Genomic DNA, 26,319 nt, shown 5'->3' with positions numbered 1-26,319 from the left:
ATCTAAGTCTATATAGATATAGGAATAGCCTTAAGTTTTAAGGTCAAAGGGAAAACGATTTTACCCTTCTGAGATTTTTTTCTCTTGTTTTCAAACCCCTTTTCCTCATCTCTCTTAACCCTGACTTCCTCTTCCTTTACTTCATCTGTATCTCACTCAGGATCTCTCTTCCTCTCCTTGCCCTCACAAATCTTCCCCTCTCCTAATTTATAATTACTGAGGTAATGCATACAATGTTTTCTATAAATATATTTGCATATTCTTTCCTTCAACTATATGCTTCTGGTTCTCAAGAGTTGCAATATGGTATAGTAGGAAGAATGTTGGAAGTCAGTCAGAAAAACATTATTGAGTCCCAGGTCTGCCACTATCTATTTTTGTGACCATGGACAAATAACTTTTCAAAAGAAAAAGAAATAAAATATTCTTATCCAAAATTTAGAAAACACTTAACTTAGTATAGAGTGAGTTATAATATAGACAGTAACTCAGTCATGAATAAGTACTTTTGTGGTTTTTCCACATATTAAATCAAGTGCAAAATTAAAGTAGATAAGGTTACCCAAGACCTTAGGGTTCATTTGTCCAAATTTGTTTCCAGTTTTCAAGATGTTTTGTTCAAGTCAGAATACACAGGTGACATTTGGATTTAATGTGTTACTTAAGATTCTTTGCAATTTGTTAAAAAAAAAACCAAGTCATTTACCCTATAAAATTGCCCATGTTCTAGATTTTGTTGACTGCTTGCCCATGGTAGCTTTTAACATTTTTCCTTGTGCCATGTACTTCCCATTAATAGAACTATGGGCTTGATCAGTTTTTGTTGTTGTTGTTGTTTTCTTTTTTTGTGGTGCTGGGTACTTCTGAGTTATAGTATAAAAGATATCATTAAGATACACCAGTGAGTTTAAGTCTTGTCATCTTGATCCATTCATACAAAGTTTGTCATCAGCTTTTCACTTAATGGCTTCAGGAGTGACTGATGACCATTGCCTAACTCTCATTTCATTAGGGATTGTGAAATGGTGATATTCCAACACTTTGACATTTTTTAAATGGAATAATTCTATACATTTTATAAATTCTTCTACTCAAATTACTCTGGGGTAAGGCAGGATGAATGCTTCTTTATATCCAAGTAATCAGTTTCCAAAATAATTCCTTAATACTCTTCCAAAGGTGACTGAATTGGTTTGTCTTTGCTATTAATATTTTGAATGCATAATTTACACACTTAAATTGTTTTGTTCCATTTTAGTTATTATCCATAATCTCTTATCCAAACAAAGATTATCAAATTACTCCATGCATATATATAGTCGTTGTTTAGAACCCTTGCAGGTAAATCTTGAACTTTTAAGAAAAGACAGTGGTACTTGAGAATTTTCCTGCTTTGGTGAGAACTGAGGTATTACCATTAATTTTTAGATGGGAAATGGTACTGTGATTTTGTTAGAAGAGAAATGTGCTATCTCAAATCAAGTAACATCTCAGATTTGCTCAAAATAACCTGGGGCCAAGTAGGTTGGGATATAGATAAAATATTAGTTTGGCCACAAGTTGCTAACTTTTGAAGTTAGTATAAAACCATAGTCAACTATTGTTCATTATATTATTCTCTTGTATACATTTGAAAAAACCCTGTAATGAAGTTTTAAAACTCCCATTTCAGCAGTAAAAGTTATCTATTATAAAAAAAAGTTTACAACAGAAAACCAGAGAAAAATACACAAACTTTAAGTCCAGCTCATATCCAAGCAGTTTCTGAAAATGATATCATGCAAGAGGAAAAAAATAACTTACTTACACAACCTCACTTTCCATTAAAAAAGAAATTGGATATCTGAAATTAAGAGATAGTCTGAAAAGTGTGATTCTTAAGGTATTCTTTATTAAGATCATTAAAAGTTGTAGAAACAACTTTATATTATAAAGGCACAGGGAGACAGTTCTGATAAAATATTCAAATTAAACAGTAACTTACAGTACAAAAGACAATTTTAATGCACATACAAACCCCAAATGTCTGATTCAAAAATATTTTACTGTGTCTATTAATGGGCAATGATTAAAAATATAAATTGCTGCTGTATAATAAATATCTGATAGTGAACATCTTGATAGCAAAGTGAACAAAATATTTATTGCTTTTCACATACATATTTTTCCCTGTAATTTAAAATTCCTAATTCTTTTATTATCTTCTTCTCAATCTTTCCACATAATCTCATGGGGGAAATGGTAGTTATAACAACTACCTCCAGTAGCAATCACTGTTGGAAGTGTTTTCTCACTTCCTGTTCTGCAATCACAATCACTTTTCCAAAGTTAAGATAAATGTTTGCTAAACCACATAAAGACAACCCTCCATGAATGGCATTCTAAAGTTTGTAATGAACACATATCAAATATAAAAGGTGCTCTGTTTTGAAAATGTGTACTTTATTTGAAGTTCTGAGTAAGTGGTGGATGTTTGCCAAATAATTTTACCTGCTCCCCTCAAAAGTTTTCCAGAGTTGTAAAAAGTCAGCTTAGTAAAATTTCTAGCACTGAAATGTTTCTTTGAGGGCTAGTTGATATCTGTAACATAAGGATGTATAAAAATTAACAGAATGCAATCTATTCTATAATGGAGAGACCTTAACCTTCTCCCAGTTTTTATACTGGGGTTAACATTATTGATTTCATCATCCTTTTTTATTGTAACCCAGTTATAGATGGTACAAGCAGAATTTCTATCACAACAGTAAAATAACATGAATGCGCCATCCTAACTCACGGCTATTTCAACTTAAATACCTACACTAAAGTATTTGATAATCATTGTAAAGTTACTTAACCATATGTCATGTTCAGACAGTATGTAGCAGCTAGTAATGTGCCTGGCAAAGAGCTGACGGTCAATAAATAGTTGCCGAATGAATGAAAAAGAAAAGAAAAACTTGGCTTTGGTTGTGCACATTTAAATCACTTTCTGATTTAGAATAAGGTCAGTCTAGAACTAAATACTGCACAGTACACTAAACTTTGCTGTAAGCTAAAGCAATAATTCTAAACAACAAAAAAAGATCACCTCTGTGAGAGTCATTTTATATATTGTAACTTTTTAAAACAGCCCACAAATTTCACATGTTAATTTTTTATCCACATACTTAAATTTGATGTTTTGATGTTTAACAATTAATGGGGTAATGGAGACCAAGTTGGATAGACTGGCTATACTATGCTTTTCAATAAAAATTGCTAGTCCATCAGTAAATAATGTTATGATGTCCAATTAAATTAAAATGATGACTACCATGTTAATGTCTGCCAAACTATCAATGACTATAAGGTAGGGTATCTTTAAGTCACATATGCATGGAAGCAGTAGCTTAACTTCTGAACATAAAAGAATAACCAGGGAGATCTGAATGTAACAGTGACAGAGTTCTATTATTGAAAGTGTGATAAGAAGAAGTAATAGGTGACCAATTTTAAAATCTAACCATGATACTAGATCTAACATTTCTTTGGCATATGCATTACTATCTTGGACTAGTTAGCATTTAAAATATACTGTGTTTTTTTTTTCCTCAGTCAAAATTAGCATTAAGGTGTAGATTGCTAGTATACTCTTTTTAAAGCCTTTTAAAGGACAAGATGACATTTTGCAACATATGCCAAACTTCGTGTTTAGTGTACACTTATAGGCATAGAGGGATGTAACTGTTAAACAGTCTTAAATGATTTCATGCAATGGTGAAACCACAGAATGTGGAGAGAAAAGTATTTACACAATAAAATATTCAGCTCTGAAAAAAAATAGTAAACCTGGGAATCCTGCCCTAACAGTAAATGTGTACCACATAGCACTGAACAAAAACTAGTTCAAATTTAAATAAACACCTAGAGTAACCTGAATATGTAAAATTTAATAAAAAAACATAAAAATGGGGGGGGGGGACACCTACACATCAGAAGGAAAAAGTGGCCTATAAAACAGGCCAATCTAACTTGACATTCAAAGTAAATGCAAGAGATTCACAAAATCATGATAGTAATGCAAACTAAGTCAAATACCAAGTACCCTTTGATACACAAGCCAATGTAACTATCAGACTCATTTCCGATAGCTTCACAATATTCATTAATCCACTCAGGCATTCAGGGGAGCAAAGCAGTCAATGACAGCTCAAGTCTCCAAAGTGTAAGAACAAACTTATTCGCAGAAGCGTCATGTAATTTTTGAAGTAACGTCTTATTTTGATGTTAACATAAGATCTATCAGTGCAAGTTTATCATCTTCTGAATGTATTACTTCCAAATTTCATTTTTCCAAACAGTTTTTGGTGGTTTAGTTTTAGCCAGTGCTATTTAAATGGAGAAAAGGAAAGTTCACCATAGACTACCTCACATTGTTACTTAACTGTGCTAGATACTCTCGCAGTTCTTTTGCAGCTTGGAATCTGCCATAGCGCTTCTTTGGGTTGGCACACTCATCCAGCAAGGCCTCTAGGCGGCCATCTTTGGCAATTTCACTTGGTGGATCATGAAGGAGTCCTCCAGAAGTGCCACGCCAGGTGGCATGTCTGGATAAGAGGTTCTGACAAACAGCATAATAATTGTGGTCCACAGTCGCACGAGCACAAAGAATTTCTTTTGAAAATGATAAGCAAGCCTCCTTATCACAGTCATCAAATTTGCTTTCATACCATACATCCCAATTTTCAGGTTTATCTGTGAAAGGGGGAAAAGCAGAAAGAGAAAAATACATTTTAAAAAAGTTTTTATTGCTTCACAAAATACACTTCACTAATTAACACAGCAGTATTTGTTTCTACAATTGTATTATAATTTTAAACATTTAAATATATTAACTTATACATAGACATTTACTGAGAGTTAGCCAACATCAGGCTGAAAGATCAGATAAGGTCCCTTCTACTTAAGGGTTCAGTCTGGATAGAAACTTTCCACCATATAGAGGAAGTGCCATACAGAGAAGAAGGTCAGAATGCTACAACAGTACAGTAGTCTAGGCCCAGTATAAGTGCAAAGGCATGGACTTAAGGGATTGTTCCAGATGATTCAGGAGACAAGAAGTTCACTGAGGCTAGAGTATAAGACAAGTACCTGGAGAGAAGGTATAGATGAGGCTAGAGAAATAGGTTGAAACTTGTGTGGTCATGAACGTTGTTTCTTTTATAGAAAGGTAACTGGAGGGCTCATGAGTGGCTCATTAGGTTCAACGTCCGACTCTTGATTTTGGCTTAGTCATCATCTCACAATTTGTGAGTCTGAGCCTGGCACTGGGCTCTGTGCTGACAGCAGGGAGCCTGCTTGGGATATTCTCTCTCTCAAAATAAATAAACTTCAGAAGAAATAAAAAGTAATTCCAGAGTGAAGATGGGAGGGACGAAGATGACAAGAGCCACTATTAATCCAGGAAAAAGCCACATTGTAGAAACATAGGAGACCAAAATCAACAGGTAAAGTTGAAGGTTCTAAACAGATGACAAGGTCAATAGTACTTATATAACAGGGTTAACATTTTATATAGAGAGAATAAATATAAAGTACCTATGAGGTATTCAAATAGGCATATGATATATGCAATTAGAAATAGACTTGAAACTTAGTACTTTGAAGTCAGAGGTACAGTACATGTATTTAGAATGCATCAACATATGAATGCTTGATGGAGCCAAGAGAAGAGCTGAATTATACTGGAAAGTGTGTTGAAACCAAAGGAAAGAAACAAAGACACGGCAGAACTTTGGGACTTAAGGGGTTGGCAGAGAAGAAATTAGTGAAAAAATTCATTCAGCAAATCATTATTTGGATGTCTACTCTAAGGCAGGCAAGGGTATAATACTTGTAAACAAAATAATAGATGGTGCCTGCCCTCGCTGGCTTACAATCAAGTAAGTGAAATGGACATTAAATAAACATTATCATAAATAGTGGAAAATGCTATAAAGGAAACATTAAACATTTTTTTAAATGTTTTTTTAAATTTATTTCTGAAGAGAGACAGCGTGAGTAGGGCAGAGTCAGAGAGAGAGGGAGACACAGAATCTGAAGCATGCTCCAGGTTCTGCGCTAGCTGTCAGCACAGAGCTCCATGTGGGCTCGAACCCACAAACTATGAGATCATGACCTGAGCTGAAGTCAGATGCTCAACCAACTGAGCCACCCAGGTGCCCCGGAAACAAACATTTTTAACAGTAAAAAGGTTTATGAAAGAAACAACCCTCCCTACCATTAGATATGGTGGTCAAGTGTAACATTTAAGCTAAGCTTCAAAGGACAAATAGCTAGCTATATATGGAGCAAAGGGGGAGGCATTTTAGGCAGAGGTCACTGCATTATGGGAAAGCCCAGAAGGGAAAAGGTTCATTCAAGAAACCAAAAGGCCATTGTAGCTGAAGCATCAAGGGCAGTAGACAGAGGGATATTAAATGGGATGCAGATTAGGCCCTGGTAAGAAGTTTTATTTTATTTTTTCTTTATATCTCTTTAATGTACAGAGAACATTACTCAGTCTTTCACTTGAAACATTTACAAATATATTACAAAATTTAAATAAAACCTTGGTTCACCTTAAGATCTCACATTTATTTTTTTAAATTTAAGTATAATAAACATACGAAGTTCTATTAGTTTCAGGTAGAAAACATAATGACTACTCTATATATTATCCAAAGCTCACTATGATATGTGGTCACCAACTGTCACCACATGTTATTACAATATTATTGACTATATTCCCTATGCTGTACTTTTCATCCTTGTGACTTAAAAGTTTGTATCTCTTAACCCTCTTTATCACTTCTGCCCACATCCCCTCTGACAACCATCAGTTTGTTCTCTGTATTTAAGAGTCTGGTTTTATTTTGTTTTTTTGTATTTCACACAAGTGAAATCATGGTATTTGTCTCTCTCTTCCTGATTTATTTCATTTAGCATAATGCCTTCTATGTCTATCTTGCAAATGACAAGATCTCATCCTTTTTTATGATTAATATTCTATCACACATACACACACTACTTCCTCTTTATCCATTCACCTTAGTTGCTTCCGTATCTTGGCTATTGTAAATAATGCTACAATAATCATAGGGATGCATATAACTTTGCAAATTAATATTTTTGTTTTCTTTGGAAAATAACCAGTAGTGGAATTTACTGGATCCTATGGTAGTTCTATTTTTAACTTTCTAAGGAACCTCCATATTATCTTTCACAGTGGTTGCACCAATTCATATTTCCACCAATAGTCCATGATGGTTTCCTTTTCTCCACATCCTCACCAAAACTTATTACTTCTTCTCTTTTTGTTACTATGTATCCTCACTGGTGTGAGGTGATATCTCATTGTAGTTCTGATTTGCATTTCCTTTATAAATAGTGATGTTGAGTATCTTTTCAGATGTCTGTTGGCCATCTGTACATCTTCTCTGGAAAAATGTATATTCAGGTCTTCAGCTTTTTTTTTTAATAGGATTTTTTTTAGTGTTGATATTTAAGTAGGAGTTTGAATACTGTTTCGGATTCTGTGTCTCCCTCTCTCTGCCCCTCCCCAGCTCGTGAGCTCTCTCTCAACAATAAACATTAAAAAAAATTAAATTAAATTTTACCTAAAGGACAATGGGAAGTCATTTTAAAAACATTAATGAAAGAGTGAGAAGATCAGCTTTATGTTTTGAGAAACTATGTGAGTAGAAGGAAACCAAAAGAGGGAATAATTTCAGAAGTTGTTACTAATCAGTCACTTCATGAATTTGACAATTAGGTGGTTCCTAACGGTAATACAGAATTTTAAGTCAAGTTCTAATGGGTGGAGGCATGAATGGAGGCTAGAAAAAGGAAGACTAAGCAATACTTTTTTTGAAAAACAGTTGAAAAAAGCGGGAATGTGGACAAGTCTTAGACATATTTGTTTATGGGGAGGGAAGAGAAACTGGATTTTAAGGAGGGAGTAGGAAGTTGAAGATAACTAATGCAACCAGTACTCAGAAAAGGATCAATTCTGAAATAAAGAGATGAATATGTATTCTTTTTACTAGTTTAGATAATAAAGGGAAGGACACTGAGGGAGTTGCCACAGCAAAACCTCAGTGTCTGTGAAAGAAAAAATAAAGATCACTTCCCAGAAAGAGTACAGAAAAGAGAGTGAATAAATACAGTATTTTGTAAAGTAGATATTTAAAAACAGCCTTTGCCTGGGTGGCTCAGGTGGTTAAGCATCCAACTTTGGCTCAGGTCATGATCTTAAGGTTCGTGACTTCCAGCCCTGTGTCAGGCTCTGTGCTAACAGCTCAGAGCCTGAAGCTTGTTTCGGATTCCGTGTCTCCCTCTCTCTGCCCCTCCCCAGCTCATGAGCTGTCTCTCTCTCAACAATAAACATTAAAAAAAAATTAAACAGCCCTACAATGAGACATTTCAAAAGAAGTACAGAGCTAAAGTAGCACTAGAGCAATGTTTGACTGTATGAATACACTTGTGTAGTTGTATTCATCCAAGATTAGGAATTAGTTGGTATAAAACTGTGACATGTATTCTGAGAATGTCTGGATAAAAAAGTAACAAGAAATTATTTTTATTAACACTGAAATGAAAATTTTAAAAGTTCAGGTAAGCTGTACAACTTTGTGAATATACTAAAAACCACTGGATTACACACTTTATTTTTTAATTTAATGTATATTTATTTTTGAGAGAGAGAGAGAGAGAAAGAGAAAGAGAGAGAGGGAGACAGGGTACAAGCCAGGGAGGGGGAGAGAGGAGACAGAGAATCCGAAGCAGGTTCCAGGCTCTGAGCTGTCAGCACAGATCCTGACATGGGCTTGAACTCACAAACTGTGTGATCATGACCTGAGCAGAAGTCAGACGCTTAACTGATTAAGCCACCCAGGCACCCCTGATCTGTACACTTTAAAAAAGAAAAGCATGGTGGAATCTGCTGCAACACTCACAAAGGCAGGAAGAAGGAGGTGGGGAATAAAGCACGCTAGCGGGCTGTCTACTCCCTGTGGTAGCAAGTCAAGAAATAATCAGAAAGTAGTTTGGTGAGTATGGAATCAGAACAAGGTACTGGGAAAAATCAAGTATTTAACAGGATCAAGACAAGATCATGTAAAAAGCTAAGTGTCAAACTAATAACTTTTGTTACTTTCACTGCATTCCCCAAGTGCCACACAGTTTTGGTCTGAGTTTATCAAAAAAATCCTCATAGGACAGGAGAGGAGGGGACTTAAAATATAAGGCGTTCACCATAGAGCTACAATCTTTCGATTTCTCTTACTAAGTAGATTAATTACAGAGTTACAATCTTTATCTCTGACACTTTAAAATTCCTGTGGCATTTAATTTTCCAAACACTTCAGGTAGTCTGCCCACCTATCCTATGAAAAGCTCATAAATAAATTGAGAGAAAAAGATGTAATAATGTCAAACTGAAGTTTGGGACCAACAGTGCTAGAAATCATCTAATGGTTAGAAGAAAAAAAAATCACTGTAGGAACCCCACAGAACAACGGAACATAGAGCATCACTGTAAGAGATCCCACAGAAAAAGACTTCCATGTTTACTCTGGTAGTCTGTAACTATATAAAAACTTAATTCTGCGTTACATTCCTAAACCACAGAATGTAGCAGACTATATAACACACACACACACACACACACACACACACTATATATATGTCCATTTGAACTCAAGGGATACTTTTTACTAAATATGGAGAAACTGTGACTAAAAGTACAAGTATAATAAACTAGTATTTGTTTACTGACACTGGCCAAGTAAAACAAAGAGGCAAGGCTGCCATCTAAGAAGGAAACTAAAGGTTTGTTTCATATAAATGTAAGCTCTCTTTTGACATAGAAAAAATGTGTACAAAAGACAAATCTAAGATTTATATACTTACTTTGTCTAATTAACCTTTTGTCAGCAACCAAAACATTTTCAGCATCCACAATGATTACCTTCCCATCTCTAGGACCAACTGCAAAATTGTCAAAGCTGACATCCAGGAGGTAGAGTGCAAATTCAAAGTCATTGTTTGTAAGCTGCTCTGCTATTTCCATTAATTGCCAAGCGAGGTCAACTCGTTTCTCCCATGGTGCATTAAAGTAACTCCACAGTTCTTCTCCAACATAATTTACAGCCACCATTCTTCCACAAGCTCCAAGATACTTTGCAAATGGCCAACCTTCGTCAGATGGAAAACTCTACAAAAGAATTATCTTCATATTATAAAAGATTCTGATGAAGATATCCTAGATCTACACCCCAGATCCTCTTGGCAGAGAGGCACGCACTTGGGATTTCTTATTATATTGAGGAGTTGAAGAGAGATAAAGTTGATTTATTTTCTAATTCATACATTACTATAGAGTTAAAATCATTTTAAATAGGTAACTTTACATTATTAAGCTACGCTAAAACCGAGTAAGTCTTATCAAAATTTCAGAACCAAACTGATTGACAAAACATAAGCCATCTTCTTTATTACCAAATCTAGAAGTATTTAAATTTTCCTTTATCTAACTTGTTTAAGTACAATCAACCATCCTTTCTTTTGAATGAACAGCACTACAGACCTATTAGCCAGCAAGCATTTACCAGGCACCGCACACTACTGTGTTGGCAAGAAAAGTGAATGAACTAAACAGAGAATCTCTAAAATAAAAATTTTAGGAGAGAAGACAGATAGCAAGCAAGTAGTTTTGAGTATAATAATTGTTAGTTATTAAGAAGTGGTGTAGGTCCTAAGACAGCATCCACAGCAGGCAGGGGGTAGAATTTAGCAAAGGATTCATAGAAGTGTCTCTTACCCTATACCTAAGGTTGGTAAAGAGCACTCTGATATCTTATTGATGCGACTTGTACTCCCAGTACCAGTCCCATGTTAGTCGTTTCTCTTTCTACTGCCACAGTATTTTCTGTTCACCTTTAGCTCAACTTCAAAATTATTTTTTCTCCTAATCTTAGCAAGGTTTTCTAATGGATTTTGTAATCACTGGGAAAATTCATTTGCTAAAACAAAAGTCTTCCATATTGATGAACAAGTTACTTTCAACCCAAAAGTCAGGCATTATCTAAGATACTTTCCCATGCTAAAACACCCAAATACAAAAATAAGCACTGAGTGTAAAAGGATGAGAAGTAATGTTTTAAACAACTCTTTGGAAGATAACATGACTAGAGGAAGTATGTGTTATGCGCCATTCCTTCAGCCTAGCACCTTTCTTTAAATTGGGGGAAAATTATAAGATGATATTTACAGAAACATTGCAGGGGAAACAAAGCAAAACACCGTAAATATAAATACAACTTACTTCTATTGCTAAAAAATGAACAATCTATGTACACTGTAAGAACCAGAGATGAGGCTTTTCTTCTTGGACTCCTTATGTAAAGAAGTAATATTAACCCTAAACTTTTAATAAAAATGAAAAAAGTTAAAAAGTTAAAAACTTTTAACTCCTTATGAAAAGAATATTAATCTTAAACTTTTAATAAAAATGAAAAAATTCAATAATATCCTTAATATTAAAATTTTTGTCAGCTTTAAAGCAAAAGGTTCTTAAACCTATTTCATCCATAAGTATCTATTTTTATTTGTGCTTCCTTTCAATGTAACTATTAATGAACAGTAACTGTACTTGTTCTTTGTATCTGTAACTTTAAGTTTTAGTATCTGCAGTTTTGTGACAAAACACTAGTTATATAAATTAAAGATATGATAGTATGAATCTTTAAATATAGTAAATGAATTGATTCCATTTCAATTTAGATGCAACATCTACTGATTCATTAGCAATCAGACGGAAGCACCTTTTTCATCTTGTATCTGAGAATTTATTTCATTTGGATATTGTAAAAAGTGACAGACTGCTCATGTCCAAAGTGAACTGCAAAAACCTGTTTGCTAACCATGTGTTATTTTCAACTTTTTCTCTCAATTTCAAAATACCTCCATGACCCTGAAAATTTACACAAATGATTACAAAAGATTTAACTGTTTCCCAGAAGTATTCATGTACAAAGTCTGACTTAAAAAAAAAAAGGAAAGCACTAAAAATTAGTAAATGTGAGATTATATAGTTTTGTCCTTCAAAAAATAAAACAAAAAAAATCCCTCCACACACTATTGGTATATTATTCACATGCCATACTGTAAAACAGATACAAACATATCTTTGTGAAAATAAAATGGTCTTTGACAACAGGAGAAAAGGGAACCCTGCCAACATCTGCACATGTACAAATGCCTCCTTGTTTTTGGAGACATTCCAACTGGCAAACAACAGTCAAATATACACTTCATTACTCAAGTCCCTCATAGAAGAGGATAAAATATATGAACAAATGTCACATCGAGCAATTTTATATTCATACAGTGATTTTTGACAATGTTAACTGAAATCCTGTTATGCCTCATGTTAAGAACAGCATTATAATTCTTTCACATAGCTTGCTATCTAATCTTTTGGAAGAATTTTAATAAATGAATTCACACCACTAGTTCGTTCAGATGACAGAATTTTTTCATTGTATTATCAAAATAGTCATATTTCATTAATGAGAAAAGAATTCTCTTGAACACACTATATAGTACAAAGAAAATGCTCCACATTTCCATGGTCAAACAGAGTTTGAGAGACAAAATTTTAAGATGTTAGTTACAGTGTGGACTTGTTAAATATATCAAGCAATGAGAAACACAACTTCTTACTTTCTGATTCTCAAACCTCCACAGGGCAAAAACAAACAAACAAACAACAAACAAAACAAAAAAACCACAGTAGCTAAAATAAGAAGTTTATTGCTGAGGTCCACAGTTTTATTTTAAAATAAATCTTAAAATCAGATTTTCAAAATGCCTAGAACAACAGACATACAGTTTAAAGTAACTGGGCATGAAATGTGTGTATTTTAATGAGTTATTTACAGTTGAAAAAATATGTACAAATACTTTTCATCTGAAGGAAGGAGTCTTTAAACTTGGAATGGTTTAAATTCTAACTGAACTAGAGGCACTCTAACTAATTGTTCATGGTTTTTCACCAGACCTTAAAGTACATCAAAGTGTAATATGTCAAGTTTTTAAAACTAAGTATTAGTTTAAAAATGTACAAAGGCACAAAATAGTTATAAAACTATTTCCATTACTGTATTTTCTTTTTAAATAAAGTTGGTGAGCACCCAAAGAAAACTTCTAGGAGTATTATTAGTAATGTAAAAATTAAATGGAAACTTAAGTATTAAGATACACATGACTAACTGATAAGATTGAAAGAATATTAAATGCCTTCACTGTTAATTTATAAAATAAAAAGTATTTTGAATATGAAACCTAAGATAAATCACTATCTCTCTTTCTCTGTCTCTTTTTAGTAACAGAAAACTGCAAGTTACCTCTTGGATACTTAATAGAACCCATATAATACTAATAACAGTATTACATGCATCAACAGTAGCTTAAAGTCAAAGTTACAGAAATAAGTAAACCACTAAGGTCATCTTCCATTTTAAGAGAACATAAAATGAAGGTGACATAAAATGTACATAATTGATATTAAAGATCAGAAAATGTAGATATCTTACACTGTTTATGGCATAAAACATTCTATAAAATTTTTATATTTAAAAAACAATATAAAATACAAGTAGAATAATAATAGACTTGAAATCACAAGCCTAGCTGTAAGGTCCACCTTCACTCTGCATCTCACTAATGGTGACTGTGGCAAAGCCAAAACTTCTTAGAGCTTTACCTATTCCTCTGTAAAACTGGAATAATATTTGTACCACCATATATATTCATCAAGGCAATCCAAGGACCAAAAGAAAAATAGTACAAAATGTACTTTGCAGATTTAATACTACTTTATAAAGAAATGCTTACCAAAACATTTTATTTTTCCTATTTACCTTATACTTCCTAAATAAATCTGTTAAATAAGAAGTCCAAATATTCATCAAGAGTTCTGCTTCTTTTCATATCACTTACTAAAAGGTGTCTAGGAATAATGAACATCTTCCAAATATAGTCAAGAACTACCAACTTAGAAAAGCATCATCACTGTCCTCTAGTCGTTTCTAATTTACAATGAAATATATAAATTAGTTACCAACTTTAAGAAGTCATAATGAAAAATGTGTAGGCATCCACAGACACTAAAAGGACACAAAAAATTAAACCTTGGTAACATATATACACATAAACTCAGTATTGTAATTTACTTTTCATTTACAATAGCTAAGCACAACAAAATAAATTCTAAATGCTTAAGTAACTTTCTGAAGTATATTCTACAAGTTTTTAAATTGGAATTGCAGGTAAGGGATGGTAGGTTAACCCATATTCCACTGACTATATAAATAGCTGGAGTAAATAAAAGAGAGTTAAGAGAGTCAGTGAGGAATGAAGAGAATAACATTTTGTATTAAAAAATTCTATATCTAGCCTAAAACCATAATGAAATACTAAGTAAACAGTTGTAAATAAAACATAGTCTCTATTCTCAGGAAGCTTTTTCAGCCCTAGTTGGGAGGATGGTTATTATACACACATAAATTCTAAACTACAGAATTTGTTACAAATTATGAAGCAGAGTAGCTGAGAAAGAGTAGAGACCTATTTCAGATTGTGTGGAAAAGGGCAGCCTCTCTAAAGAAGTGCTACTTAGGCTGAGATCTAAGAATGATCTAATAATGCTTAATAATATTAGGCAGACTGGGGAGGGGACAGTCAGAATGTTTAAGGTACACTGTACAGCCAGAAACCATATTCTCAGACCTGAACAAAGGCCAAATCACCTTCAGAAAAATAAATGCGGAGGAAGGGATTAGTCTTCAGGTAATAGTCTGGAGAGGGAGGAAGGGAACAAATCATGCTGGGACTTAAGGAATAAAATACAAACTTCTCAACATGGTCTAAATGGTTTGGAAAAAATCCCAAAACCACTGGAAAAAAAAAAGTCTTAACATTCAGAAATAATTGAACATAATAGAATTAACAAATATCCTGTGACATGCTAGTCTTAAAAAGTTTTTACAATTAAACAAAAAAACCCCCACAAGTTTTTACAAAATCACAATACCCTTTAACTACTGTCTTACCAGATTACGAAGTTCATTTTATTCTATTATGTGAGAACAGTCATTTTAAAAAGACATACAATGTACAAATAAAACAGGTAGACTAAAATAAAGTCAACTCTAGCACTTGTGATCTTTTTCTTTCTCCTTACATGACCAAAAGTAGGGTTTGCATACTAAATTTACAAGATTATACTTCCTTTAATACAAGAAATAAAGTATTTTAATGTTTACTACCTCACAACATTCCATTAAAAGGATTATAACTTTGCAGTTCACCTGAAGAAGAGATGTATTATAAGAGTCATTTTGTAAAGAAGAAAATTCCTAGTAAAAAGAAGCTGACTTGAAAAAAATATCAAAAGATACGATCTAAAATCTGGCTACAGGTTTTCTACAGAACCGGCATTTCAACACAAACAAATTAAACTTGGACATGCTTACAGAAAATGAGTGTTACCAAAAGAATAGAAAATGCTAAAAGATTCAATTTAAGTTTCAAATTATTTTTAAAAGCCCAAATCTGAACAAAATCCCATTGTAGTAATGCATGTTATAACAGCTGTTCATAGAGATTAGTCAACTGTACTGGTGACAGACTAATGTGTTCACAGTTTTGTGAACTGTCTGGAGGGGAACACAGTAAAATTACTGGGATGATTTAATGGTTACCTAATATTTGCTAAAATTTCTCTCTGAGACTTTAGGCTCTTAATTTATACCACCAAATAGTGGCCAAAATCTATTGTAAATACTGTAGAATCTTCATAATCTCAAGACTTTCAAGTTAATAATTATTCCATTTACTTCATTAAATAACTTTTTAAAAAAAAGTTTTTATTTACTTATTTTGAGAGAGGTAAAGAGAGCGTGTGGAGGGGGGCGGAGAGCAAAGTGAAAGGGAGAGAGAGGACCCCAAGCAGGCTCCAGGATCTCAGCAGAGGGCCCAATGGGGAGCCTAATGCAGGGATCAAACCCATGAACTATGAAATCATTAATTACCTGAGTCGAAGTCAACAGTCGGATGCTTACTGACTGAGCCACCCAGGGGCCCCTGAATAATTTTCTGAATGCCATCTTCCACCCACCTCAAATTCCAACAATATTAAGCAATGCCTTTAAAATGCCAAGGTTATGTTATTTCACTGAATACCATGTCCAACCGCTGTTTCTAAAATTGGAAACTAATGTCAAAATGCATCAACAAAAATTTTATATAAGTTTAATAGAAATTAAAAGTCTAAGATGAAGAAATACAGTCTCCCTACCAAAACAAAACAAAATACAAAAACAACCACTTGGCCACATATTTTAAATATGCATAACTTTACTAGTCTCAACTGATACTTTCTTACCTGTCACAATCAGAAAGTGTGATCCACATTTCTAGATTGAAATACAGATCTATAAACACCATACTCAAACAATGACTTCCAATAAAACAAAATTTCAAAGAAAGAAAAAGGATATAATAAGCTTCTTTTGGACCCACTAATCTAAGAATGCTACCTTGCTTTCTTCATCAAGACTTGATTTCTTTTAAACAGTCTGCCAAGTAGACCAGTAAGTACTAACTTACTTCCCTGGTTCTTTAATACATAAGCCGAATTAACATCACCCTACCCACCCCCCCAAAAAAAACCCCCAAATATCTTCTGGTAGAAAAGTATCTCTCTCTGTTATACCTAATGCCTGGTTTTAGATTTGTATTTCTGTTGTTCAATATAGTCAAAACAAAACTCTTGGTTCCCCTACCCCAAAGCCTGGGCTTCCTCCATAATAAGGAACTACTTACGAGTTAGTTGCTCAGACCAAAATCCCAGGAGATATCCTTTATTTTTCCCTTTCAATCATACCTCCACCTATCAGCAAGTCACATGAGCTCCTTCTCAAAATATACTGGTTCTGTCATTTTTATGACCTTGATCGCAACCATCTTAATCCAAAACACCATGCTCTCTCCCAAACTTGTGCAAAAGCTTTTCAGATTTCTCTTACCCTTTACAACCCATTCTACACAAACCAAGCACTACTCAAAACACCTCTAATGTTTCATATTGCTCTGAAAATAAAACTAAACTCTTTAAGCATGGTTACAGGTCTGTATAGGATATGATCCTTGCCTCCCTCTATGATCTTCTCTTCTACCATGCTTTCCTACTCCCATGTCCAAAAACACTACCCTCAGATCTTGTCCAAAAACACTACCCTCAGATCTTTGCACCTTTTGCTTTTTCTCTCATTATTCACACCTCAGCTAACCTGTCATTCTTCCTGACCACCCAATTTAGAATATTCTATCCCCAATCCAATTCTCCATCACAAAAGTCTGCTTTGTTATTTTTATACTATGTAAAATCTGAAATTATCTTGTTTTTTTGTTTGCTGCCCACACCTAGTGCCCCAGAACACAAATGATGCACAAACTGTGACCTGCCCTGTCATCTTCACTGTATCCTAAGGGTACTATAGATCAGCTCCTGAACTACTGAGCAGTGCCACACAATTCTTGCCAGATCTTTTCACCTCAGTTAAAACTCCAAATGTGCATGAGAAAAGCAAAACATGAAGACCCTGAGGCAACACACCTACCTGGGTTGATAATTTTTTAAAATCCTTTTTAATGTTTACTTTTGAGTAAGACAGAGCACAAGCCCGGGTGGAGCAGGGAGAGGAGACATAATACAAAGCAGGCTCCAGGCTCTGAGCTGTCAGCACAGAACCCAACATGGGGCTCTAGCTCGGGAACTCCAAGATCATGACCAGAGCTGAAGTCAGACACTTAACCGACTGAGCCAACGAGGTTCCCCATGATGATAGACAGATCTTTTAAGATTTGTCTCAGAGTCTAAGAAAATTAGACCAGACCTAACTTTCATTTCTGTACTACTTAGAATTATTTAAAGTGTAATAACTTACAGAGAACAGGTAAACTATTTGCTTTTTATTATTGAATCTTTATCATAAGCCCTATTTCCATAATAGTTGTTCTACTTCATATGGAATAAATCCCTAACCCTTTTCATTACTATTCAAAAAACTTATAGTCTAAAGCAGCTACAGAGGTATTTATGATGTGTATACATGCAAATAAGGGAACATTTTGAAGGTTTGTCAAAGAAAGATTAAAATGTGTATTTCTAAGATATCAACGTAATGTACGAAAGAATGTTTCAACTACTACAGCTATCTAAATATTGATTTGCAAAGTAGTAACATATTGAAAAAAACTTTATACCTTATGTATTTTACTGAATAATCCTATCTCCTTTAATCTTTAAAACAATCTTGTTAGATAACTGTTATAATTCCTATTTTATTGGTTAAAAAACCCAGACTCTAAAACTTTAAGTGATCATTTAACAGCTTTGAGGTAGCAAAGAATGCTATCACAATACTGTCCCTACCACTCCTTTCCTCCCCCTGACCCCATCCACAGGCAAAATCCCATTTATCCTTCAGAACTCAATTCCTCTGTGAAATCTTCCCTGGTATCCACTCTTATAAAGATTCATTAAGATGTCCCTCCCTAAATGAGTCATTTGACAGAGTGTAGGTACCTTTTTATTTTTTTGTAGGGCTTATAATGCTATGGTGATTGTAATATTCATTTATATACCTACCTCTTACATAGTAAGCTACCTGCTGCCTAGACAGATCCTTTGAATCCAGATATCTTATAACTATTTACCAAATGAACAAATAAAGTTCAGTTCTTCTGACTCTAAGTCCAGGGCTACAAGTCCAAAGAGCTTCCAGGTATTTCACAGATAACTTTCTCTCAAGAATCAATTTTAATAAGGACATACAAATTGGGTAAGACGTTTGATTACATAATTTCAAACCATTCAGGGTCTATGACTGGGATGAGTAACTATCCACATCTTACACTAGTTATTTATAATTATTTACTAAAGTTCATTGTTAAGTGCAAGGAAAATGCAGGGCTTATAGTCTAAGGTCAAAGAAGTTTTATACATAATGAGTGGAAAGTTAAGAAAGAAAACATGTCAGCATTCTTTGACGTTAGCAGTAAATACTGCAACATAGGAAGTAGGCCAGAGACCATCAACTAGAAAAAATAGTAAATAAAACCCAACCTGATGATCTGCTAAGAAACTGACTACCCATGTCTGGAAAGAAGATCCCCAAAAAGTAAGCTTATCTATTCCCCGAGGAGTATGTGCTGAGGAGTATGTGCTGATCCATGTGATGGAAATGTGAAGGGAAACAGAAGATCAGACAAAAGAACAAAAAGGATCTCAGAATTAATAATGGTGAGAAGATATGAATAAATTCAGAAAATAGGCCAGTGGAGCAAAATTTTGCTCCACTGATCTGGAAGTGGTGCTTTCCTAAGAGTGAATGACTGTTTCTATGGGCTTTCCAAAATAAAAGTCTCTTTGTTGCTGATGTGAGGTATACAGAATTATTTTATTATTTGTTTTTCATCAAGTGTTGATGCAACCGCTGATTAAAAAAAAAAAAGAATAAAACCTCTACATTTAAGGTTATGAATTAGATAAAAAGTGCTCACTTAGAACTACTTAGTCAGAACCATCTCTGAGCACTAAATCTGGGAATGCAGTTCTCTCTAAAGGGAGAGAAGTAGGTGGCTCCCTCCTTAAGCTAATGCTTGCAAAGAAACTCCTGAGGCAGTCTGGAACATCCTTTCAAAATTTTGCTACTGTCCCACAAGACACTTGGCTACATTTAACTCCATATTTATTTTTTTCCTTTAAAGGCAATCTTTGTTTTTTTCGTTTTGTTTTAATCTGATTGTGTGTTTGTAAAAATTTGGGAGGAAGACAAACTTGAAACAGGGTTCTCCAACCTGGCCGCCTTCTCATACCCTCTTATCAGGGAGAGAACAAGCACCAAACCCCCCAATTCTCTTTTAGAAGTTTAAAATTACCAGTTAAAGTCAAGCTTAGAAAAGGAGAAAAAGTAATTTTTTGAATCAAGAGTTTGAGACTCAAAGTAGATTGGGGCTAAAAAGGAAAAGGGCCTATTCCAAATAGTCTCAATTTGTAGGTAAGTAAGTCCCATAAAGAAGTTTATCAACTTGCCCAAAGACAGTTGGCTAAATGGCCATAATCTTCTGTTTACTTCAAAAACTGTATATAAGGCAGTACACGTTAAAAATATTTTCTCCCTTAAGAAGGACTTGTTGAGGACAAAACAATATTCACTCAAAGTTTTCTGTAAAAATTCATCCTGTAATATAGGAATGGATGAAATTAAAGTAATGGCTTATAGTCTAGTAACTACCTTTAAGGTGATCCATATTCCAAACAAGCTCAAACCAGCTGATCAAATATACTAAAGTTACTTCTACCTTATTTTATATCTAATACTGAGTACTTACTAGGCATCTGGCACTATACATTGTTTTGCATGTATTATTCCATGTACAAGAATTGAAATAAAAGTTAAAAATCCATAGTGTTTAAGTGACAGTTACATACTGTAAAAATCAAGGAACTCCTATTAAAACCATGATTCAGAAAATTTTGGACAAAGTTCTACAAATGTAGTGAAACAAATTCCCATTTCCTCCATCCTAAACAAACTTGAGCTTCCTTTATTTCTATAAATAAGACTATCATCACTATCTCTAGGTCAAGTCAGAGATATAGTTTGGGCTTCAGGAATTACAGACAGCATTTTTCTCTAACATACACATACACACAGCTTCTATAAACTCAAGAATAGGAAACTACAAATATTGGTAGAAAATGTACCAATAAAATAACAGAAAACCTCCTGCCATCTTGCTAAACACTTTAAAATTTTGATTTTCCAATATTCCAAGAATGCTATTAACAACATAAAATAAACTAAATCCCTCTCTCTCCAATTTTTTCATAGGATTAGGGCATACTTATAATTAAAACATACTTGGTAAGGTAAAACTGTGAAAAAAAAAGTATCAGAGTAAAAGATAAAGGTTCTAACATTTTGTTGCTTGATGTTCATAAAATTTTTTTAGAAGATGATAATCCTATGCCTGAACAACCTTCCTTTGAACTAGATAAGTTGCTGTAAAAGCTAGTAAAACTATCCAACAATGACAAGGGAGTTGTACTTTCATACTATTTCATACTGGGAAGGCTGAATTACAAATCTATACAGCCTTACATACATACGGTATGCGCATAATAGGTCTCACAGACATTTAATAGCTTTCATGTCTTCTTTTAAGACATAAAAAGAAAATTCAATTTGCTATTTCTTAACATCGGAAGAAGCAATTTTAATGGGCTAAATTTACATATATTTTTCAGTTCTTTCTTTAGTACCTATCAAAGGAGACCTTTAAATATTTATTTTGGAAGCATGTTTACCAAACTGGAACTTTTGTTAAGAGTAGTTTGATGAAGTCAGTTCAAAATACTTGTATTTTTTCCAAAGTAGTTTTTGGACAATATAAGAAAAATCTAATTTGTGACCAACTGTCCAAAAATTCAATAAGTAGCTCCCTCTCCTGGAAAAAAAAAAAGTGCGTTTCTTTTTATGCTGTTAAATACATGCTTGGATATTTAAAAATATTTTTTAAAATATATGAACCAATAAGTACGTATATATAGCCAATGTTCTATCATTATTAATACTGCATACTACCACAGCTATTTACAGTTTTATAGAAACTGTATAAATCCTAAAATTATATTTGTCTACCTAACAGATCATTGATTTGACTTAGTGTGTAACAGCCTTTTACCTAATCACAGAATTTTAAGATTCTTTTCACTTTAGTGGTCTACTCTCAATTACATTGTTCATACTTCTTAGCTACTTTTTTCCCCAACAGATGAAGGGGTTCTATAAAGACAGTAGCAGCAGCTCTATGAAAATCTCTTACTTAAAAATAAGTATTACTCAACTTGCTTGTCATCATGTAAAAAAACCCCAACATACCAATATGAATGACTGGTATTAAAGACCTCAAATTTATATTTCTCATATCACTTAGCAGAGAACTAGGTTGTCCAAATTTAAAATGTAATATACAAAAGTCAAAATTAACAATGTTGATAAATACATTTCCTAACAAACTCTTATCCCATAACCCATCTATCACCCACCCACCTGATCAGAGCAATTGTGTCACTAAGTTTAAATTAGAAGAATACAACTGATTTTTTTAAAGTTGTTTACCACTAAAGATGAAAACAGAAAAAGAATAAGTTTGAGGGAAGAGCTAATCAGAAAACAAGATACAAGCACACTTGGCTATCTCAACTACAAAGTAAACTGAAAATGTCAAGAAAACTTCAAAATTCAAACAATATAAAAACTTCCCAAATAAAGCAGATTTACCATCGTGTACACTGAATGCCAAGATATTTTTATAAGGAAGTGGATATATAATGTTCTTAAAATATTAGTCCTAATATTTGGTTTCTAATACATCAATACTCATAATTAGCTAATAAAAATCTTTCAATAGGCACCCACTATCACAAGTGAGAAAATGTGTACTAAGATAGCTCCTTACTTAAAAATTTTGACAGACTATCTGCAAGTACACTGCTGAAGCTTTCTACAAGGACCAAGCTTGCTAATATAAACTTCTATTTCTCAAAGAAAAAAATGAAAAAAAAAGTTTCAACTCAAATGTATAAGCTATAAATATGGACTTAAGCTTTACAGACTGACTACTTTTATTGAAATTATTTGAGAAAATAATTTCTTGGAGGGAAGTTTACCCTCTAAGTTTTATATACCATTCACTGTTAAAGGGAGCAGTATTTAATATGCAATCTGTACTTTCTATGTGACCAGTTATATACATCCTATGACAGCTTAAAATTTAAACAGACCTACACTGAAGTTTTGAGGCAACGTATTATTTCCTGTTAAAATTACTTGCCTGAGCTAATTAAACAAAGCTGGGTTCTCTTAGCTAAGCTGGGTGGAGAACTTGAGAAAAGAAATATAAATGAATACCATACATTCCTATTCATGCACTTTAGATTAAAAAAACAAAACAAAACCAAGAATACTGTACAACCACACCCCCGACGAGTGACAGTCTCAGCAGAACAGAAAGAGAATGAAGTATAACAAAGTTACTTATGATTAATTTTAAGTCATCCTCCCCACCTTGTATTTGATAAACAGAAAACAGGTATGGAAAAGGAGCAAGGTAACTTTCCTGCAGTGAACAGGAGGGATCACAAGCTCACAATAATCGCCACTATCCAAGGACATCGCACTGAAGCTGGGTGGGAATGTGTAGAGAGTGTAACTACTTCAATGGTCAACATTTTTTGGGGGGGGTTTTCCTTTCTTCTTTTGCGGTCACCAGTGAGAAGATGCCAACCTACTCACCCCTAAAATGTACGTTTGTTTTCAGAGTAAAGTCACGAGAGAGCCAATAACTCAACTAGACCAGAGATGAGAATCTCCTAACCTCCCGTTTGTCACCCTGGCCTAACATGTCATCTTCTTCCTGCAGCCAAATTACTATATGAATACGGCAGGTCACAGAATCAGGATGAAAATGTCGGTCTCGGGCTCAAACTCTCCCAGCCGAAGTCCAAAGATGCCTTACTTTCCCCCCTTCCTACTCCCACTCAAAGCACGACTCATGAATTAACCCCATCCCTGACCACGGTCTCCACTGCCCAGCTTTTCCTCAAATTAGATGCTAGGTAAATGAGTTAAAGAACAAAACAAAGACATTGGGGCCGAAGTTAGACCAGTCACAAGGAGTACTGAAGCGGAGAGCAAACGCGGTCCAGGAACACTTGAGAAGAACTAAGAAGGGTCCAAAGGCTCATAAACAGACTACGCCGTGGAAGCGCAAACCCCGGCGGATACAAGCGGAAAGGCGGGGAGAAGAGCCCAAGGAAACTCACCGGAGAGACATTTTGGGAACGTACAAGACGCGCTCCCTCTGGTGTTTAAAGGATCCGCAGTCAAATCCAAGATGCGCCCGTGTGTAGGTGCCAAGAGCCGACTCTCCACCAGTCAGGTCGCCCTCCGCAATCCGTAACGGCGCCCAAGGGTCCCCCAAGGGCCACCCCCTTCCCACGCCTGCAGGCTGGCCCAGCCGGGCAGCCGCCAGGGTCCTAACTGGGCAACGAGCGCGAGTGGAGCCACTTTTCCGACTCCAGTCCGCCCGCGCGGCCCTTCCCCGCAGGACGCCCCCCTCCCGGGCTCCGCGCCTACCTGTAGCACCAGCGGCTCGGGGTTGAAGGCCAGGGTCAGCAGCAGTTGCATGCGCTCCGAGTCCTTGAGGTTGCGCAGCAGGAAGCTGCCCGAGTCCTTGGTCTCCGCGTAGCGGCGCACCAGGCGATCGAGCAGGCGCTGCGAGGGGCAGTGCACCAGGTCGGACCAGCCCTCCACCGCCTCGGGCGTGAGCAGCCGCACGTCGCCGTTGAGGCGCGCGAACTCGGTGCGGGGCATGGCCTGGAGCAGGTCGCAGCGGGGTCGGCCGGTGGCCCGTTTGCAGATGCTCTGGTCGAGCTGCGCCAGCTCGCGCTGCGAGCCGAGGCGCTTGAGCACCACTCGGCGGCGGCCGCCCTCGCGGGGCTCGCCGTACTGCGCGAAGTAGACGTTCTTCACGTTGAGGAAGTCCAGCAGGCGCAAGCGGCCCCACGCCTCGAACACCACCTGTCCGTTGAGGAAGCGGCGGCACCAGCTCGTGCCGAAGCACGCCGGGCACTTATTGAGCTGCAGGAAGCGCCGGTCGGCCAGCTCGTTGCGCTGCCAGGAGGCGAGCAGCGACGGCGAGTGCAGCACCATCAGCACTAACAGGCTGCCCAGCGCCGCCAGCTTCAGCGAGCGGGACAGGCGGCCCAGCTTCGGGGGCACCAGGCGCCACATCCCGCCCGCCGCCCGTCCACACGCACCCGGAGGGCGAGGGCACCCCGTGGGCGCCCCCGCCGCGCCGAAACCCGGAGAGCGACCGGCAGGGTCCCCGGGCGAGAGAAGGAGCGAGGTCGCGGGCTGGGGCGGGAGGCGGAGTAGGTGTGTAAGAGAGAAAGACGGGGAGCGGGAAGAAGCCGACCAAAGCAGGCTGCGAGTTCCTCAGCAGTCACTAGACTCCACAACTCTCGAGCTCCCTCCTCTGAGCTCCCCGCCCTCCGACTCCGGCGGCGCCTCCTTCAAGCCAACCAAGTTATAGAGGAGCGGGAGGGGGAGGGAGCGCGGGGACCCGGAGGCCGNTCACACCGAAAAGTAGCAACAGTGTAGGAAGGTGGGAAGGATGAGGTGCCTGCGCCTCCCTGACGCCTCACGCCCCGATTCGTACGCGCTGGCTCTCCAGAGACGGAGAGGGGGCCCGGGGGCGGGGCTGGAGGGGCGGAGCGAGCGCGTCGCGCGCCGCCCGGAAAGCGTAAGCGCGAGCCCGCGGGGGCGGCTCCTGGGGGCCGGCTCCGTGGGGGCGGAGCTCGAGGTCGTGGAGGAGGGATAAGCTGGCGAGATCTGGTGGTAAAATGACTTTTAGTTAACAGTTAATCTTTCATGATTGTTGAGTTTTACCGGGGCCTCTCTTTTGGCATCATGGAAACGGTCCTTAAGAGAGAACAAAAGAAAACACGAATTGCAAAATTGCCACCCCCTTGCTCGCCGGACTGCTCACGCCAGGCGGAGGCAGAGGGGGCGGGGCAACGTGCTCCTCGCCTCTGACACGCGTGGGGCGCGCGCCTGGGGGCGGAGCGAGGCGAGGCACGCCTGGCGGGAGATCGCGTCTCGTCAGGCCCGCGCGCCTCTAGGTCGGGGGCGGGCCTGCGGTGAAAACGTGGGGAAGGCGTGAGTTGTTGGCTGATGGTTTGGGGAACCGCATTTTTGGCGTCTGTTATTATCTGCGGTGGCATCTTAAATTTCCTGAGCGGGTATGGGAAATTGCAGTTAAATGGAAAGTGTGATGGAGAGCGAAACGACGCGGCCTGGGGTCGCCGGGAGTTCTGCGCTAACTGCTGCGAAGACGCGGGGATGAGCATTTGGCAGGGTTTGCCTTGCTCCCCTCTTGTTTTCACAGCCCGCCCTAGAGCCGTTTTCTTCTGCTCGGAGAAGTAAATTTCCCGGCGCTGTCCGTGAGCAGCGGGCTGGTGCTTTAGACCCACCCATCCCCCCGACTCCGCCCCGCGGCGTCCCCGGGCTCGGGCCTGCCCTCGGGCCGAGACGCGTTGCTGTGGCGGTAGTCATGGGGACGCGGGGCTGTCTGGCGCTCCGCTCAGGCACTTTGGCTCAGATTCACGCCACAACT

The 26,319-nt window shown here is 37.0% G+C and overlaps 1 protein-coding gene across 1 annotated transcript; it reads right to left on the bottom strand.

The window, feature by feature from the left end:
• Positions 1-1,869: 1,869 nt before the first annotated feature.
• DIPK2A (divergent protein kinase domain 2A) lies at positions 1,870-25,199 on the bottom strand. The gene is made up of 3 exons (XM_077756740.1): positions 24,279-25,199; positions 9,916-10,219; positions 1,870-4,719 (listed from the first exon to the last, which is right to left on the bottom strand). Exons 1-3 carry the CDS (start codon positions 24,933-24,935, stop codon positions 4,388-4,390), a joined length of 1,293 nt encoding a protein of 430 aa, XP_077612866.1. The 5' UTR covers positions 24,936-25,199; the 3' UTR covers positions 1,870-4,387.
• Positions 25,200-26,319: the final 1,120 nt, after the last annotated feature.

This window comes from Crocuta crocuta, unplaced genomic scaffold, assembly GCF_008692635.1.
Source record: "Crocuta crocuta isolate KB4526 unplaced genomic scaffold, BGI_CrCroc_1.0 scaffold337, whole genome shotgun sequence".
Taxonomy (NCBI): Eukaryota; Metazoa; Chordata; class Mammalia; order Carnivora; family Hyaenidae; genus Crocuta; species Crocuta crocuta.
Note: the sequence above shows the minus strand (reverse complement) of the source record. Positions and strands in the feature narration are given on the sequence as shown.

Coding starts and splice junctions, on each gene's coding strand:
- DIPK2A (XM_077756740.1), bottom strand. CDS start 24,935: ATGTGGCGCCTGGTGCCCCCGAAGCTGGGCCGCCTGTCCCGCTCGCTG. Junction 10,220..24,278: donor CCGAGCCGCTGGTGCTACAG/GTAGGCGCGGAG, acceptor ATTCTTTTGTAG/AGTTTTCCATCTGACGAAGG. Junction 4,720..9,915: donor CAAAAGGTTAATTAGACAAA/GTAAGTATATAA, acceptor CCCCTTTCACAG/ATAAACCTGAAAATTGGGAT.